The following is a 17,814-nucleotide window of genomic DNA, read 5'->3' as shown; positions in this document are numbered from 1 at the left end:
GTGATCTGTAATATGGTAACCATGGTAACGTACAAGTGTCGATCTTCATAGGTGTGAAAGTAACCAATGTGACATTATACAAAGTGAGAAGTCACACCCAAGTATGTAGGCGAGAGGATGAACTCGAAGATATTCACCCGGTCACTGACTGTGCATCAAAGCTGGTGATGATTATAACAAGAAAAACCTGCATTATGACAGTTACAAAGACCTTTAGAATGAGGAGACAGTCACAGATAAGTTTTACGCAGACGGTTTTATTAGCCCGAACAGATCAGCTGAGAACGACACGTCTCAGTCTGAAGCCGCTCAGAAACCAACAGCCAGAAAAGACAGATGACCAGAGCCGAAGTTAGTGTGAACAGAGAACATCTACAGTAAATACGTACACACCACGTTAACCATTTTTATATATATATATTTATATATATACTGTATGTGAACACGCTCGAGAGTGGTGCTGTGATGTTTCCAGGGTGGAAAAAAAGTGATGCAGCGATACACACATTCATACACACACACACACACACACACACTTACATACATAAGAGCCAGTGTTTAAGTATCTCATGGGTGAACGGCTGGAGGTGAACGCTGACGGCTCAACACAGCAGAGATCCTGACATGTCTGAGCGACGCCAGGCACAGAAGTGAAGCCATCTGCTGTCTGAACTCAGATTCAGGTGACGGCAGTGTCTGCTGTGTTTCAGCCGTCCATTCAGCAGGTCAACAGGAAAAACTTCCACCTTAACAAGCCATTTCATCCATTTTTTTCCCCCTATTCATCCATCAACAGGTCATGATTTGAATTTTGACTTGAATTCATCAGCGTGTTGAAATAAGGCAGAAGGATCTACTTGTTACAGACAGCATTGATTGATCTGAGGCAAAGGAACTTGTTCTCCCATGAATCACAACTGGCATTATTTCACAAAGACTGAGCTGGTAAAGCAGGGTGTGTTTTTTTTTTTTTTGCAGGGTTTAAGGAGTAAACAGGAGTCTGGCTTAGTCGCTACCCACCTCTCATACACGCACGCAAACACACACACACTCTCTCTCTCACACACACACACACACAGCGGGCTGATGGGAAGTTTAGACGTTGCTCAGGGCATCCACACCAGGCAGGACTTTACCTGTGGGCACAAAGAGAGAGCAAATATACAGTCAAACATCAAGTTGGCACCGTGTTGATGTTTGTATTTGTTCTACATTATTTTTTCTGTCACTCACCCTCCAGCAGCTCCAGGCTGGCGCCGCCTCCTGTGCTGACGTGGCTGACCTTGTCTTCTGTGTTCCACTTGGCGCAGCAGGTGGCAGTGTCGCCCCCACCTGGACAAACGCAAACATACATCATTCATGCATGATTAAAAGGGTCATCACAAAATCTTAAAAGACTAAATAATTTTATTTAATGATGACAATCCTAAAAAGATAGAAAGTTCAACTCAGGTTTAGGCAGCAGTGGTTTGGACTCAGTTTTAAATCACTTCGATTTGAGTTGAGGAAACCAAGATTTTTTTTGGAAATGTAAACTTTGTACACCAGACTCCTCTATAAAATGTCAGAAAGTATTGAAAATGTCCATTATAATTCACAAGAGTCCAATGTGATGTCTTCAAATTCCTTGTTTTTTATGACCAACAGTCCAAAACCAACAATATTTGTATCACTATGCTATATGACAAAGAAAAGCAGGCACTCCTCACATTTATGGAGCTGAAACCAGCTTAAAAAGTGACTGAATCAATTCATTTATTTATTTATTAATCAAAATACGTGCCAATTAATTTTCTCCCAATCGACTATTCGATTGATCCACTAATCATTGCAGCTCTATTTTATTTGAGTTCTGTGATCAGCATTTCTGTTTTTAATTTTATCTCACTGGTGTCAGCCTCCCTTCTTTACTGTTCACTCTCCTACAGTCGTATCAGAGCTGTATTAAGTTACAATAAATACAATGTATGTATTTATCACCTAGCAAGGTCCAACATCTACAAGAACAGTCATATTTTGAGCTTTTTTGGTGAGTATATCAGTTTAAAATATAGCAGGGAGTAATAGACCAAGAAGGAGCAGCTACAGTGAGCTGTTAGACGAAGAGCTGCAGGTGACAAGCTGCTCACCTCCAACTCCTTTTAGCTACTGAGCCCTGCTGTTGTGGAAAACTATTCAAGCTGTGTTTGCAGCATGAAATTAGATTGGTAGCTTGCAGCATGACGGTAAAAAAGCTGATTATTGACTTTTAATTGAAGAAGAGTGAGGCTGCACTGTAAATAGATACACCTGTTCTTATTCTGCATTTCTTCAAGTGGCAGGTTGAAACACAGACGTCTTTTCTCTGAATTTGTTATTTCCAAGTGGACATTCTTCCAGCAGAGACTTGGACCAACACACAGACTGACTGGTCGCTAACGAGGCTACAAACAAAAAGACAAACCCACAAATAAACACATAATTCAACTCCCCTCTGGTCTTTCTTACCGATAATTGTGATGCAGCCTGCTTTGGTCACCTCGACCACTTTGTCCATCAGGCTCTTTGTCCCCTTGGCAAAGTGATCCCACTCAAACACACCGACTGGGCCGTTCCACACAATCTGCTTGGCCCTGCCGACGGCTGCTGTGAAGGCCTTGCAGCTCTCTGGTCCGCAGTCCAAACCCTGCAGAGGAGAGGAGACATTTATGAGGAAATTGTGAAAAGAAAACGTCATAGTTTGTTTTCAGCTTGAATCTGTACTCGCTAGATAAATGAGATTCAAATTAAGTCAATAACCATCAATTTCGCTCATAGTGCATCTTTAAATCTTTGAGCCAATGAGATTTCTTTTCTCACCATCCAGCCGGCGGGGATGCCAGCAGCGACGGTTGCAGTGCCGGTAGCAGCTTTCTCATCAAACTTGTCAGCGGTGACGAAGTCGACGGGCAGTGTGATCTTGACGCCGTTCTTCTCGGCTTTGGCCATCAGGTCCTTGACGATGCCGGCTCCCTCCTCGTCGTACAGGGAGTTACCGATCTGAGAGGAGGAGAGGAGGCATTAATTTATGGATGTTGAGATTAGAGATGCAACAAGAAGTTGATTAATCAATTACGGCAACTATTTTAATAATTTAACAATCGTTTCAGTAAAACTTCAAACAAACTATGACTGGTTCAAGGCTCTCAAATTTGTAAAAATGTTGCTTTTCTTGATCTGACACTACTGTCAATTTTATATTTTGGTATTCTGGAGTGTTGGTTGGACAAAATAAGACTTTTCAGGACGTCTCCTTGGACTAAAGGAAGTTGTGAAGGCCGTTTTTCACCATTGTACAACGTTTTGTTGACTGAATGATTAAGCGTGAAAATACAGATTTTAATTATATTTATAATTATAATTTGTGGTGCTCACAGTACTGAAAATGGCATTTTAAAAAAAATCAACAGTAATGTGTCTTTCTAGAGACGATTTCCAGAAACTCTGGATAATCTACAGACCTACTATATAAACAGATTTAATTAGGACTACTTACTGTTAAAGAAATAGAGAATTATCCAGATTAATGTAGGCATTGTTTCTGGAAACAGAAGTTGTTTTAAACTTTTTTAATGTGATTTTTCAGTGCTGTGAGCAACACAAACTTAACTCCATTCACCTCCATAGTATTGAGGTGGTGGTAGATATGGACATTTCAAAATTTAGGCAAATAAAACTTGGCGTGATACCATTTAAAGGACATATGTTTTTTTGCAATGTGGGTGAATTGAGCCTTTCGTTTAGTCAGAGGTCAAACTCAGGTTATGAACATTATTCCTAATCTCTGCTGTGACACAAACAAAGCAGTTTCATAAGTGTATTTGAACACCACCAATGTTCAACATTGAGTCCAACAGCTCGACTGGGAGAGCATGTCGATGTGTGGTCATACAGGGTTCATTCAAGATACCTTTTCATTTCGTCACAGAGCAAGAACAAAAAAGATCCGGTTTAGAGAAATCATCGCACTGGCTACAACAATGACTACATGCCATGTGAAAGGGTTCCCTCGTAGTGATAAACCCACAGAGAATTATCACCCGACTCCACGGTTCCCCTCGGCTCTTTCACCTTCACTTTTTTGTTCACTCTCACTGCTCTTGTAGTTTCATTTTCAGTTGCAGCAGGCTGCCGTTTTTCAGAAAAAAAGTTCTAAAAACCAACTGTCCATGACCTGCTCAGCACCAAACAGCAGACAGACACAGTTAATGACTAGCTAGTGAACATAGTGGAGCATAGGGTTGGATGATGTGTCAAAACTTCCCAACCGGCAACCGTCAGCCCAACAACCGGCGATTGCCGATATATTCGCCAGGTGTGCGATGTTTTGGTCTCTTTCAACTCCCGAGGGAAATATCTGGCTCATTAGCTTCTAAATGCTCCACTATGTTCACCAGCTAGTCGCTAACTGTGTCTGTCTGCCATTTGGTGCTGAGCAAGGAGCGTACAGCAGGATTTTAGAGCGTTTTTCTCAAAACAGTTCCCTGCTGCGTCCATAAACGACACTTAAAAGAGCACCGAGACTGAACCAAAACAGTAAATTTGCAGGCCAGTAAAACCACATACACGTAGTCATGTGATCCATGGTTAACATGAAAAGAAAAGATGACATCACTTCAAAACTATGGATTGTGTGTATTTTTAAGATACTGGGGGATTAATTTCATACTGGCTTAAATGTTCTGCTAGTGACACACACAGATCCTCTGTGTAGTTTTCCTCACCTCCATGTTGTTGAGGACTTTGAGGAAGGTGAAGGCCATGCCGCCGCCGATGATCATCTCATTGACCTTATCCAACATGTTGTTGATCAGCTGGATCTTATCTTTCACCTTCGCTCTGAAACAAAAAGTGCAAGAGACGGAAAACATCAGAACAGATAAAATGCACACAGACTGATAGATGAGAAAAAAGTAAACAACAAGCCAGAGTTGCACTGATATGTGCAGACAGCGGTTAAATGGTTTATACTTTCAATATAATTTCTGACCTGGGCTTTAATATCTTATTAAAATTAGACTGTTGGTCTCATGTGATGCTCTGAATGCTGTTCCTGCATTCTTGTAGTTTTCTTTTCATATGAAAATGTTATGAGACATAGTGTTTTAATAAACTGGCTAAGCTAACTAGCAGCTGGCTACAACTTCATATTCAACTGAGAGACATAAGAGTGATATCAAGCTTCTCGCCTAACATTTAGCAAGACCGAATAATCATATTACCCAAAACATCTGCACTGTGCCTTTAATGATTAATTTTATTTGTTTTTAATTGCAGTGTACTCAAGGTTTATTAATTTGAGCACATATTATTCCAATGAAAAATCGATCAGTTCAATTATTCTGTGTTGTTGCCCCAACTGTACATACAAGAAAACAAACACTAATGAAAATATGACCGTTCAGATAGAAGCTTTTAAACACATTATTTGTTTCACTGGTGTCTATTCAAGAAGCTGAACTATGCAGCCTCTAACTGGCTGATCATTACACACTAAGGGTCAATGTCCTCTGTTTGTGAACTGGATGGAAGAAGGTGATTGGCTGCACTGCTTGACGCTGAGCGGGAGTGACAGTTGCACAATGCAGTCGGGCCAAAATGGACTCTGGCACAAGACCGACTGGAGGCTTCCACAGCGGCTTCACCCATTGTTTTCTCTGTTTTCATTCACATGTGGTGCCACAACTTGGACCTAACAAAGATAAAACCACCTGCAGCACCACAGACACAATGTGAACTCATTACCTACTGAAAATACTCGTCTCTCAAGTTACATAAGGTGGCAGCATTTGGTTGCTTTTAATGTAATGGTTATTGTCTCTGAACTCCTAATTGATTACAGATGTATTAATGATTGTGAATTTCAATTTATTGAAGTTTCTGTTATTGAACTGTGTAATATCAGATAAAACAGGATGGTATTAGCTTAATTCCTTCAAGGAAATCAGTCATTTTAGGACAAATACCCTGATTACTGCAGTCCTGCTTGATAACAAACATTAGCTGTAGTTTTACATTTGTATATACATAATCTTTGTGTTTTTACATTGAGCAAAACTGCCCTTTACTGTCCACTAAACAAAGATCTAGCGCACTGACATGAACATATTGTAGGAGAACAAGTTAAAAATGTAAGTGAGTGTTGAGCAGTGATAGCGTCTTGAAGAAAGCAGTGTACTGTGACACCACAGGTTACATAATGAGCTTATAGTCTCTATTCCTGGATGGTCACCTGGGTATTTTAGAAAGATGCTGGCACGCTGCGGTGTGGTGATACCTGAACCACAGGAGAGGACAAAGCTGACAAGACTTCTTTTAAAATTAAAAAGGTACCAGCAGTAAAAAAAAAAAAAAAAGTATTGTTAGTTTTAGTGTTTCTATAAAGTAAGAATAAAATATGAACGAATGAATGAATCCTCTGGGGTTGAAAAACTCTTGTATCATGCTCAAACTAAGGATTATTTTCATTAATCGATTAATCGTTTGGTCTATAAATGTCAGTTAATTTAAATATTAACTGACATTTATCATTTATTTGCTGTTAAAATTTGCCACAACCCAAATTGATGTCTTCAAATGTCTTGTTTTGTCTGACCAACAGCCCACAAAGCAAAGATATTCAATTTACTTTCATGTATGACACAGAAATATTAAATTCTCACATTTCAGAAGCTGGAAGCATAAAATGTTTGGTATTTTTGCTTGACTAATTGTTTCAACTCTACTGAAACTCCATGAATTGTTGAAACTAATTGTTCTCACCCTCCGAGGATGGCCAGGAAGGGCTTCTGAGGCTTCTCCAGAGCCATGGCGAAGTAGTCGAGCTCCTTCTTCATCAGGAAACCAGCTGCCTTCTGTGGCAGATTCACTCCAACCATGGAGCTGGGAGAGAGGAAGAGGAGGAGGAGGACAAAGAAGAGAGGGGAAAGGGGAACAAGGGGCATTTAGAAGAAGTAGAAGAAGACCTTTTTTTATTTTGATCATCTTCACTTCATCACAGATTGCTATTGTCCTCCATCCCGTGTCCTGCTCACCTGTGGGCTCTGTGAGCTGTGCCGAAGGCATCATTGACGTAGACGTCTCCCAGTTTGGACAGAGATGCCCTGAAGGAGTCAATCTGCTCCTGGGTGGCCTTGGTCTGTGAAAAAAAAAAAAGACAGGAATGAATAAGAGAAGAAGACAGGAGGACGCAGACACACACAGAAAAAAAGTAGTGACCTTTAGCAACAACTGCAATCTGTGTTTTTATTGAGATATCTTTATTTCACCATCGTTCCTCACAGCGGATCAGTTACTGTTTGCTTGACGACCACTGATAAGCAATATCGGTGCCAGTTGAAAACATAATTGGACGGGCATTTGATTTCCAAGTGGAGGGCTGATTTATTTCCTTTTTAAAAGGCTTCAAAGTGTTCATCATTTATTCAGAAAAAAACACCAACATATTTCCATTTTATTTCAACGACAAAATTCAGGCATTAATTGATGAATTAATTGTTAAATTCATTAAAATGTTGTGAGCAGCTGCTGCACCTGCTCCATTATCATCTTTGTGCAAGATTCAAAGCATGTTTTCAATGTGCTGAATGTCCATATTCACATAACAACCATTATAGGTTGGCTGCAGTCCTGGTTATGAGACAGATGTGAAAGAATGAATAAAAGGTGCACAGCAACAACAATAATAATGATAATAATACTACATTTTATTGATAGAGCCCTATTCAAGATAAACAGACGATTTACATATTAGTTAAAAGGATCCTAAACTACAAAAACAAACTAAACAACAACATTACAAAGAGCGACACGGCCTTTCTCCTCATGATCCCACTTTTCCAGTGATTCTTACCCTCCTACTGTAGGCCCAGTGAGTTCTGTATTTACAGGGTTTTCGGCAGTTTATGACCGCCCCCAGAAAAACTTTATAGAGTTAAAATGTATGTTCATGGAAAACGAGGAATGGCGCTACATCAGACAGCAAAAGCAATACATTTTATGATTTTAGGGAGTCATTTGGCAACTACAACTGATCAGAAGTCAAGATACATCAAGATCTGTTAGACTCAGCCCAGAAGATAACAATGATTGATGCTTTGTGTTAATCAATGCAGCAAATCAGGTAATCAGCAATGTAGGTGAAAGTAAGGTTTATGACTGGACTGTAAAACCTTCGATGCATCTACTGAAGTATGTGTCTGTATGATCAGTAGCACTATATACTGTAAATGCAGTCCGTGATCAGTAAGACATTCAGTCCGTCATTATGGATCAGGTTCCTGCTGCACTTTAACAGATGAAGGTCGTGACTGTGTGACTGGAGGGCAGAAAAAGGTCAGGTGAGTTCTTCAGTGTCGTCCAAATGTCAGATATGAGTGTTGCACACTTCAGTCAGGGCATGACTGTAACTGCTTCCTACACTTCACCTTTTAATCCACAGATTATAAAAAGGTAAAAACTTTTGCCCCTGACAAATTCCTTTTTGTCGAGAATCGAGGCTATATTAGCTGCTACTAGCATAACACCCCCAAATCTCTGACTGAGCTGCTGGAGGGTGAGTTGCATTGTGGGTAATGTAGGAGCCAGATTTTGACGAGGACGAAGAAAACATGGAATAAAAAAAAAAAACGATATCTCTGGTTTTGCAGCCTCATGAGTCTGACTATGTGATAGAAGTACAATGCTAAATCAGTTAAGTACTCTTTTCTGACAATAGTAAATAATGTGTCACTGCCTTTTTTGTATCAGCGACACAAGCAAACGGTGCTTTTTTCTGCTGGAACCAGTAGAAATTTAGAGATGCAATGGGGAAGTAAAAACAAAAACCAACAAATTATGAGAGATTTCACTGCGCCAATGAAGTAATAAGTAAGCTAATAACTACTTTATCTGAAAAGAAGAATTGAGCAATAATAGTTTGGCAAGAACTTCTTCTTTAGCATTCAAGTTGAGCAACTAGATATGAAGTGCCCTGAAAACTCCCATTAACATCCACTACTGCACTAAATAAAGTCTAGCAGTGCACTGAATCTGCAGTATGTTCACACAAAGAAAATAGCTAAATGAAGTACAGTCTGCACTCTGAAATTACTGGATGATTTGGTCCCACAATACAATGCAAAGTGGCGGAAATGAAGGAGCTACTAATAGCTGTATAAATTTTAAGTGTGTTCAAGTTCAAGTTCAAGCTCTCTTAACAAAAACCTAACTGAGAAATGACTGGAGCTCTGAGTTTGACTTTTAATCGAGTTCAAGTCAGTTCCAGTTAGATTTACAATTGGTAAAAAGTGATACCAGACTTCTATTTGTTGCACATACACTGCTAAAACAACATTTGTGTGTCTTTTAAACCTTATAGTGTTATCATATGGAGCTGGGTAAGACTTTAACTTGAGGTTGAACTCAGTGAGTTTCTTTAATGAGCTAAAAATAAAGCTCCCTGCCTGGTACAGTACAGCAGTACAGTAGAAACCAACCCACGCCGGCTGCATACCAACCAGGCCTCTCAGGACAGGAAAAGCAACACGTCCAGCCAGCACAGCCAACTGACCTTCAAAATAAATGTCAGCAGGTCAAGGCTGCTGATCCTCCACAGGAACCGACATTCATACAGTATCTGAGGAGAGTCCTGAGCCCTGATTCGTCCTTATATCATCTACATCTCACCGTAATGAAAGATAAAAACTGACTGTGGTCAGCACTCAGATGTCAGAGTCTCTCCTCGTTGCCTCCAGAGGGCATGAAAGCAGAGATGGCACATTAAGAAGGAGGAGGACTGGAATAGACAGAGCTGTGATCTAGATCTTCTTAAAAGTTAACGCACTGAGTCTGGGGAAAAATCTGTGTGTCAAAAAGTTGAGAAAGTCCAACAGTCCAACACAATTTGAGCTGAATCCTAGCAAACAAATAAGGTGATCAGAGCAGATAATTACATGGTATTACAGTAGAATAAAACTTCATATAATAATATATTTTATTTAGAAAATGGTTCTTGTTGTTCTTTTGATACAATTTTCTCCTAAAAGTCCTGAAATGTTTCTGTTTCATATGCTGTATGACATCAATTTCTGTATAATAAACACTCACTAGATTCCTCTGTAGTGAAGATTTTGGACATTTATGAATCACCGTCATTGGCAGGTGCAGGGTCACATCACATTAATTTAAAAATGGTAAAGAGGAAGCATTGGATTGTGGGGTTTCTGTGCAAGAAGCAGAGCACATGCTATGGACACCACATACTTTGTTCCATTTGAGAGCACGTCGTAGTGTATGAACTTAAAAATAAAAATAGAATAATATGGTGTAAACATAGTGCACCGGGTGCAATAGGAGGAGCTCTTGGATAGAGCCACAGTCTCTGCACCACTCCTGATCATGACATCATCAGACAGTGACACAGCTATTTCAGAGGGACACTGCAGGGACGCTGCAGCTGGAGACAACTGGGCGTTTTCCTCCAGCTGACCCAGCAGTGAGAAATTGTGTTAGACTCTCCCGCTGTCTGAGGATCACTTTAGCTACTTCATGTGAAACAACTTGAATTTTCATTCCTTCTCTGCACACCTCACAAGTTTGAGTCAGAGCGAGCAGACCGCTGGGAGTCTCACCTTGTTTCCGGAGGCATCTTTGCCCTTTCCTTCCTCTGCGACGTGGAAGCGGAGGTTCTCCAGCAGGATGACGGAGCCGGCAGCAGGGTTAGCGCAAGCAGCTTCAACGTCTTTACCAACACAGTCCTTCATGAATTTAACGTCCCTGCAAAGTCAAAACAATGTTCATTATATGATCTTGACAAAACAAACTCTGTCTTCTCATTTTGCGACCATTAAATAATTATCTTGTGATTGAACCTTAAATACTTTTCTTGTGGTTAGCAAAACACAATACTTAAGTGGCTAGTAGTTTAGGTTGGATTGAACTGGAGAGCTAAATGGTAGCTCTCCAGTTCCATTAATGTTTTGCTAGGTTACAACTAATGCAAAACAGAAATTACCTACTGCTGCTGCTGCTGCTTTTGCACAAGAAGAGCTCAAATGGAAAACTATGAGGTGGCTTTTATTGTGCGGAGGCCACAGGAAACGCAGTTAGCGCTGACCGCGGTTGTAAAATACACTTGCCATTACTACCAGTAACCACAGGTGTCGCCAAATCAACCAAGACTGAAATCTTAAGGATTATAGCTACAAAAATACTCATATTCCAGTTGTCTCTGTTTTGCTTTAATCACTGACTTTTATCATTTGATTTTATTTTTTAATAAATAAACTGGATGTCTATCAACTCACTTCCCCAGCAGGTTCTTGAGCTCGGCAGCGACGGCCTCCAGGGAGTACTTCTCGGGCACGAAGTTTCCATCGGGGCGGCCCAGATGGCTCATCAGGACGACAGACTTGGCGCCGTGATCCAGGCAGTGCTTGATGGTGGGAACGGCAGCCTTGATCCTGAAAGTCAATATGCATAAGAGTTTGCTTTAGTCCTTTTAAGAACCCAATTTATTTTAATCAACAAAGTTAATGATTTATTTATTGACTTTAACTGCGAGAACAGAAAAGATGCTTTAGAAAAGAGATGGACTTTACCTCTGGTTGTTTGTGATGTGCTTGTCCTTCATTGGGACATTGAAATCAACCCTGAAAGAGAAGAAACGAAATTATCAAGAGGAGACTAATGGACTAATGAGATGTTCAGTGCCTTGAAGAGTTTTTCTGTAAGTTTGTAATTTGCCATATTTGCCTTTTTTACAACTGACATTTTTATTTGTATGGCCTAATATCACAAATCACAAATTTGCCTCAGGGGGCTTTACAGTCTGTACAGCAATATATCTTCTATCCTTAGACAACTGATCACGGTTTCCGTAAAAAAAAAAAAAAAAAAAAAAATGGGTGCCAGTCCACGTGTCCTGGAAGATTTCAGTGTCCCGGACAAATGGGAGAAATTCGGGTCAAATATTGTGTTTGTTGAGATTATAAACATTTGATAGGCAGGCTGTATGAAGAATGACATCATCAAAGCATGTAGATTTATAATAATTTTTATTTTGGCCCACTCAAGATAGATTTCGCTGAAATCCCTGATAAGGGCCTCGCGGGCTGTTGAGAAATTCAAGCCTCCATAGCGCGCTGTCACCGGACATTATGACCAGAGAGATTTCCCGATAAAAAAAAGGTTTTTACTGGATAACGGAAACCCTACGCTTGATTCGAATAAGGAAAAACTCCCTAAAAAAACTTTAATGGGGAAAAATGGAAGAAACCTCAGGAAGAGCAAGAAAAGAGGGATCCTTCTTCCAGGACGGACAGACATGAATTAAGAAATCTGGGAACCCATCAGCTATCGAGGATTTAGCCTCTGGGGGGCGACGGCCAATGTTTGGGGGCTTCTGGTGTAGTCAGCGGATATCCAGGCAAAGACTTCCTCTTCCGTGTTCCGGTCATTGTTTCCAGTCCAATTGGCAACTTGAGACGCAAGAATGGAGTTGGAGTTGAAAGACGACATCTACGACTGGATTGTTTCGTAGCCAGGCGTTTTAGGTCCAGACTACATTTCGGCCAACGCGTTCCACCTCTTTCGCTTCCCACACGGACTGTTAACCTGCATGCAACGGAAACCAGAACACTTCCGATCCCAAAATCTTGTCCCTAGCCTACAGATTCTGCGTTCATATGCAGATATCTGTTTATAGAGATCATGCATTAAGTGAATGAAGTCACTCTCATTGAGGAACCATGTGGTGTGCTTTTAAACTACAGCGCAGAAAAAAGTAACGCTCACATTCTGGCCTGTGCAACCAAAATATACCAAGTAACAGATTTATGGTTTGAAGCAGGAGTGATACCTCTTGATAAGATCCACTGTTCTGTTTCTCAGTGTGTAGTATGCTTGACGATATGTCATATATATCGTGTCTACTTCTTATGGCCACATTTCTTTCAGCCAAACTGCCTCATCTGCCTACACGTGGAACAGTTTCAATTTCAACAGCTGCCTCAGATCCCCATTCAACTACTGTTACTGTTTCTATTACAAATAACCTTTATCTAATGACTCAACTCTTTTGATAAAAGGTTTTATTATCGCCACTGTGGCCGTTTCATGTTAAGAGGGGTGGTCACTAGGGCTGGGCGATATAGCTGAAAGATTAATCACGATAAAATGTTTCATTTCATTGATAATCATTGATAATTTTTGATGACCTATTTTTAATAAAGACCAGGAGAAGAAAGGTTGAATTTGCACTCATTTTCTCACTCCATGCTGTTTCTGTTGCTGTGTCACATGTCGATGGTGCAACCGAACACACCTGTTAAATGATTGGTTGTTTGTGTGTCGCTCATAGCACGCTCCATTATCAAGGGATATGATAGGCTGTTGAGGGAGGGAGGGAGCATGCTTGGGGTTTGTTCATCCAACCGAGCTTTGCGTATTTGTTATGTGCTTTTATGGCGTTTTGCATTTAATGAATTCAAGTGAAACTACTGAACATCCTATTAACAATTTTCTTATTGCTATTGATAAAGTATCTATCGTTGGTAGATACCACTATCGTTTTATCGCCCAACTGTAAACTCTAGTCTATAAGCTTTAGTCCGCTGCTGTCAGACAGTCGACAGACATTTTCAGACATTTCCATCAGCTGAAGTCTTTTATCCAAATTGGATTTTCAATAGCAGCATTAATGCCTTGCTGGTTGCTGCTGCATCAATGCAGCGATGCACACTGGCAGCTCATGAGAACATGCTGCATCCCTCGTACTCCAGTCTGTTACATAACTCGCCCCCTCCTCCCTGCCCCGTCCTCCCTCTCTGCCTGAGGACCTGATGCACTGAGACACATGATAAGCCTCCATGAGCACAGCTGACACACACACTCACATACCAAACCCACTGCCATTATAGCGCCAATCCATTGTCTTAAGCCTAAAATGCATCAGTCAGCAATTCAGCGGCTCAACAGGAGGCTCTTGTACAAAGACAATGTTCAACCATGCAACAAGTGGAGTAGATTTCCACTCATAAATTGTCCCTTCTGTTCCCCTTGAGTGTGAAACTGAATGTAATTGAAGGTTTTGCTCCTTCGTTTTAATGAAACACACTCGACTCCGACGCTTCTCTGAAGCAGAGCTGATCTGGAGCCATAAATGAGCTCATTGGACGAGTTAAACCTTGATGGGTGAAGCAGAAGAACTGCGGTTGTACAAAGCAAAGGTTAGCTAATGGCTAACTTAGACCTTAAACTACAATGAATGAGAAGTATCTTCCTCCTCTCTTGCCTTGGCTGCAGTTTTACTTTGCTTAACAGAAAAACTATTAGCTCCATCGAGAGCTGCAACCAAAGATTAATTTCATTATTGATTTTTCTTGATTTGTCAATAAATCATTTGGTCTTTAAAATGTCTGAAAAATGTGGATCACTGTTTCCCAAAGCTCAAGATGCGACCGTAAATGTCTTGTTTTGTAGCGACCAATAGCCCGCAATCTAAAGATAATAAATATTCAGCTGAAACCAGGACAATTTAGCATTTTCCATGACTCAAAACAAAATATTTTTTGCAGCTGTAGCTTCATCTATTAAGAATAATTTAACCAGTGAGATTATTGCTGTCTTTAAGAAATGTTTGAACAACTTTAACTCTTAAAAAACTTTGCATTTAATGATGCAAAAGAGAGATATACAATAAGAAGATGGGTGAGCATGTGTGGTGCCTCTCCAGGAAATCAGGTCCTGGCCTCTGCAGGATTTGGCTGCTGGACAGATTTCTGTCAGGGACTGCCAGGTCTCTACAGCAACATCCCGGCCTGCTTTCCCTCTTTTTAATTCTGCACCAGCAACTCACTCACAACACCTCCTCTGTACACTGTCTACTGCTGAAACTTCATAAAACATACCATGGCATGCTATGACAGGCCCTGGGTGTGATGTGAGGTAACTTTATGTCTGATAGTCTCAGTGCAGCATACTGCTGGTCTACACTGAGACTTACAGAAAGTGAAGTGAATTTGACCTTTTACCACTGAGTGGTGCAGGCTGGGGGGCTGCTGCTGCTGTTGCCGGTGACCCTTGTCCTATGCCGCCTGTCGTTTCAACACCAAGCTTAGCAAACCAAGATGGCCCTCTGACATTTCCACAGAGGGTGTCAGTTTCAAGTGAACTCTCATCACAGTCTGTAAGAATGTCCAGCAAGTAAATGGCAAATAATACTTTTAACAGAACTGCATCTGAGATCAGTTTAAAACCATTTTTTTATTATTACAAAAATCAATTTAGAGTCTATGCTGTTCAGCCAGGCAGCAGGACATCCTTCCAGTTTAAGAGACTGTACTTGGACCAGATAGGGAGGGATTATGTGGACTACCCTGCCTCTGAGCAAGGCAATGAACCTGCTTGCAGTTGTAATGTTTAGGGCTGCAACTAACGATCATTCTGCCAATTATTTTCTCAATTAATCTATAAGTTGTTTGGCCTATAAAATCTCAGAAAATGGTTAAACATGTTGATCACTGTTCTGGAGCCCAAGGTGTGCCCAAATGTGTTTCTTGGTTTTAAAAACTCCTGAAGGGACTGATTGGTGCTGAATACTCGCTCACTACTAAATGAATCGATTCCTCTTTTGACGAATAACCCATTTCTCACCATCTCAGCAGTCCTTCACGTAAAAATGCCCAAATTTTTGTAATTACAAAATGTAGCGTTTCCTGTTTCCTTTTTCCTCTTTCTGTCTCAGCCAGACTGCGTATTTGCCAATACTTTGAGGGTTTATATATATATATACACAATATTAATCAGATTAATAAAATACCTAAACGACACATTAACTTCCTTAGATTATCAATAAAGTATCGCTTATGTATTACATTTTAGTACAAGACTAAATATTGGACTATTATAATGTTTCTGCCCTTCATTTTCAGTGCCTACATCTCGGATGCAGTTAGTTGCATCCATGCAGCATCTCCTCAGAGGCACGTAACATGGATGGAAAAAACGTGACAACCACCAACTTCACTTCCTGCCTTCACGTAAAATGGTCTGAAGTGACTCACGCATCGTTCACCATCACTATGAGTATCTTCACAGTAAAACCATGAGGGCACAAAGCACTTCGTTACCGCAAAAAAGACGTTAAATTTGCGGACTACAACATCTCCAAAATGTCAGTTAGCTAACGTCAAATAATCCAATTTCCGATTAGCCTGCGTAGGTTCGTCAACTAGGAGATAAACGCTCACCTCATGATGACACGCTTTCCCTTGACATCCACCTTGTCCAGGGTGAGTTTGTTAGACAGAGACATGTTGCTTGTTTTGCTTGTTTCTTTCCTGCACCTTCCTTTGCTGGGTCTCCTCCGCTTCCTTCGGCTGGTTTGCCACCGAGTGACAGCAGTGACCTTAGTGCAGCGAGAAGGAAGAGCGGCGGGGCGGGACGGACGGCCCTCCCCCGCAGCTGATTGGCTGAAGCCGGAGGAGAGCGTCGCATTTGATTGGAGCCGGTTACTGTCTGTTCCCTGACGTAAACATCTTGCTCCTCTGACGACTTCTCTAGCAGACGTTACTTCATTCAGTCACAGCTTGTACTGTTAAACATTTTATAAGGACCTTATCCTCCCAGCGTTAAACTATAGCGTTAAAAAGTGCACATTTTTGTTTATTATGTGAACCCTTTTGTACATATTATGTACATGTAAGATGTTTCTGTTAATAATTAATAACTAATTTGTGTCTTGTGGATTTTGGCCCTCAACACTTACATTGAAAGCACATTTGAAGATCTTTTAATAGCCAGTATGAACAGGAAGAATGATTACAGCGAGGAAAACCTCTTTCAGTGTCCATATGGGCACCTGACTGTTGTTTTAAGACAAACGTGAAAAATTGTGAACCTATCCTTTAGTACATTAATTGAAGTTTTGGAAAGATTTTGAGAAAAATTTAGAGGATATCACTTACAATATACAGCCATGAAATATATATACTGTTGCTTACTATGATTGCAGTGCATCCCTTCCAAAAGATGTTTGTTATCTTATTACAAAGATACATTCAAATCAATTACCTGGAAAAAAGGTCAAGAATGGTTAAAGCCCATGGAAAAAGTGTTGCCAAGCATCAAAGTCTGCAGTGGCAATTTATTGGTTTATCTGATTTTGTCATTTGATAAGCAATTTCCCCTTATTGTATTTGTTTACTTATTTTGATGTATTTCCAAGTTGAGATGTCATCTTTTTTGATGACATGTACTTTACTTCAGTATTTTTATTTTATGCTACTTTATACTTATACTAAACTACATTTCTGTGGGATATACTGTACATTCATTTCACAGTATTTGTTACTTTGCAGATTAAGATTTTACATACATATTATCAGTTTATAAAATATGCTGCATTACTAGATAGACTAAAATAGTATGCTGCACAAAATTACCTCCATTTCAAACCAAAACATTGAAGTACTGCTTACATGTTAAAGCATTTAAAAATGATCCAATAATGTAATGACATTAAGGGATCATTCTACATAATTAACACTTTTACTTTTGATACTTTGAGTAAATTGTGTTATAATACATTCATACTTCAAGTTAAGTCTTGAATGTATTATACTGACTTCAGCATTCTTACCTTGTTGTATTGCCACTTTTACCTATGTAAATTATTTGAATACTGCTTACATCTGTGATATTTGGGAAATATGGGAGTAGAATAGAGAGTTTTTACATTTTGTTTAACTGTGTTTTATGCTATCTGGTCAAAAGAAATCCCAATTTGTTCCTGTGCAGTTTCCACACTTAAATAGG

At 40.1% G+C, this 17,814-nt stretch overlaps 1 protein-coding gene across 1 annotated transcript; it reads right to left on the bottom strand.

Moving 5' to 3' along the window:
* Positions 1–237: 237 nt before the first annotated feature.
* On the bottom strand, positions 238–16,408 carry pgk1 (phosphoglycerate kinase 1). Its single transcript, XM_067608642.1, has 11 exons — positions 16,248–16,408; positions 11,598–11,648; positions 11,304–11,459; positions 10,629–10,773; positions 7,053–7,156; positions 6,781–6,900; positions 4,743–4,857; positions 2,839–3,018; positions 2,488–2,665; positions 1,234–1,332; positions 238–1,136 (listed from the first exon to the last, which is right to left on the bottom strand). Exons 1-11 carry the CDS (start codon positions 16,310–16,312, stop codon positions 1,096–1,098), a joined length of 1,254 nt encoding a protein of 417 aa, XP_067464743.1. The 5' UTR covers positions 16,313–16,408; the 3' UTR covers positions 238–1,095.
* Between the last annotated feature and the right edge of the window lie 1,406 nt (positions 16,409–17,814).

Source organism: Thunnus thynnus, chromosome 13, assembly GCF_963924715.1.
Source record: "Thunnus thynnus chromosome 13, fThuThy2.1, whole genome shotgun sequence".
Lineage (NCBI taxonomy): Eukaryota > Metazoa > Chordata > Actinopteri > Scombriformes > Scombridae > Thunnus > Thunnus thynnus.
This window is presented reverse-complemented; position numbering and strand designations above follow the sequence as displayed.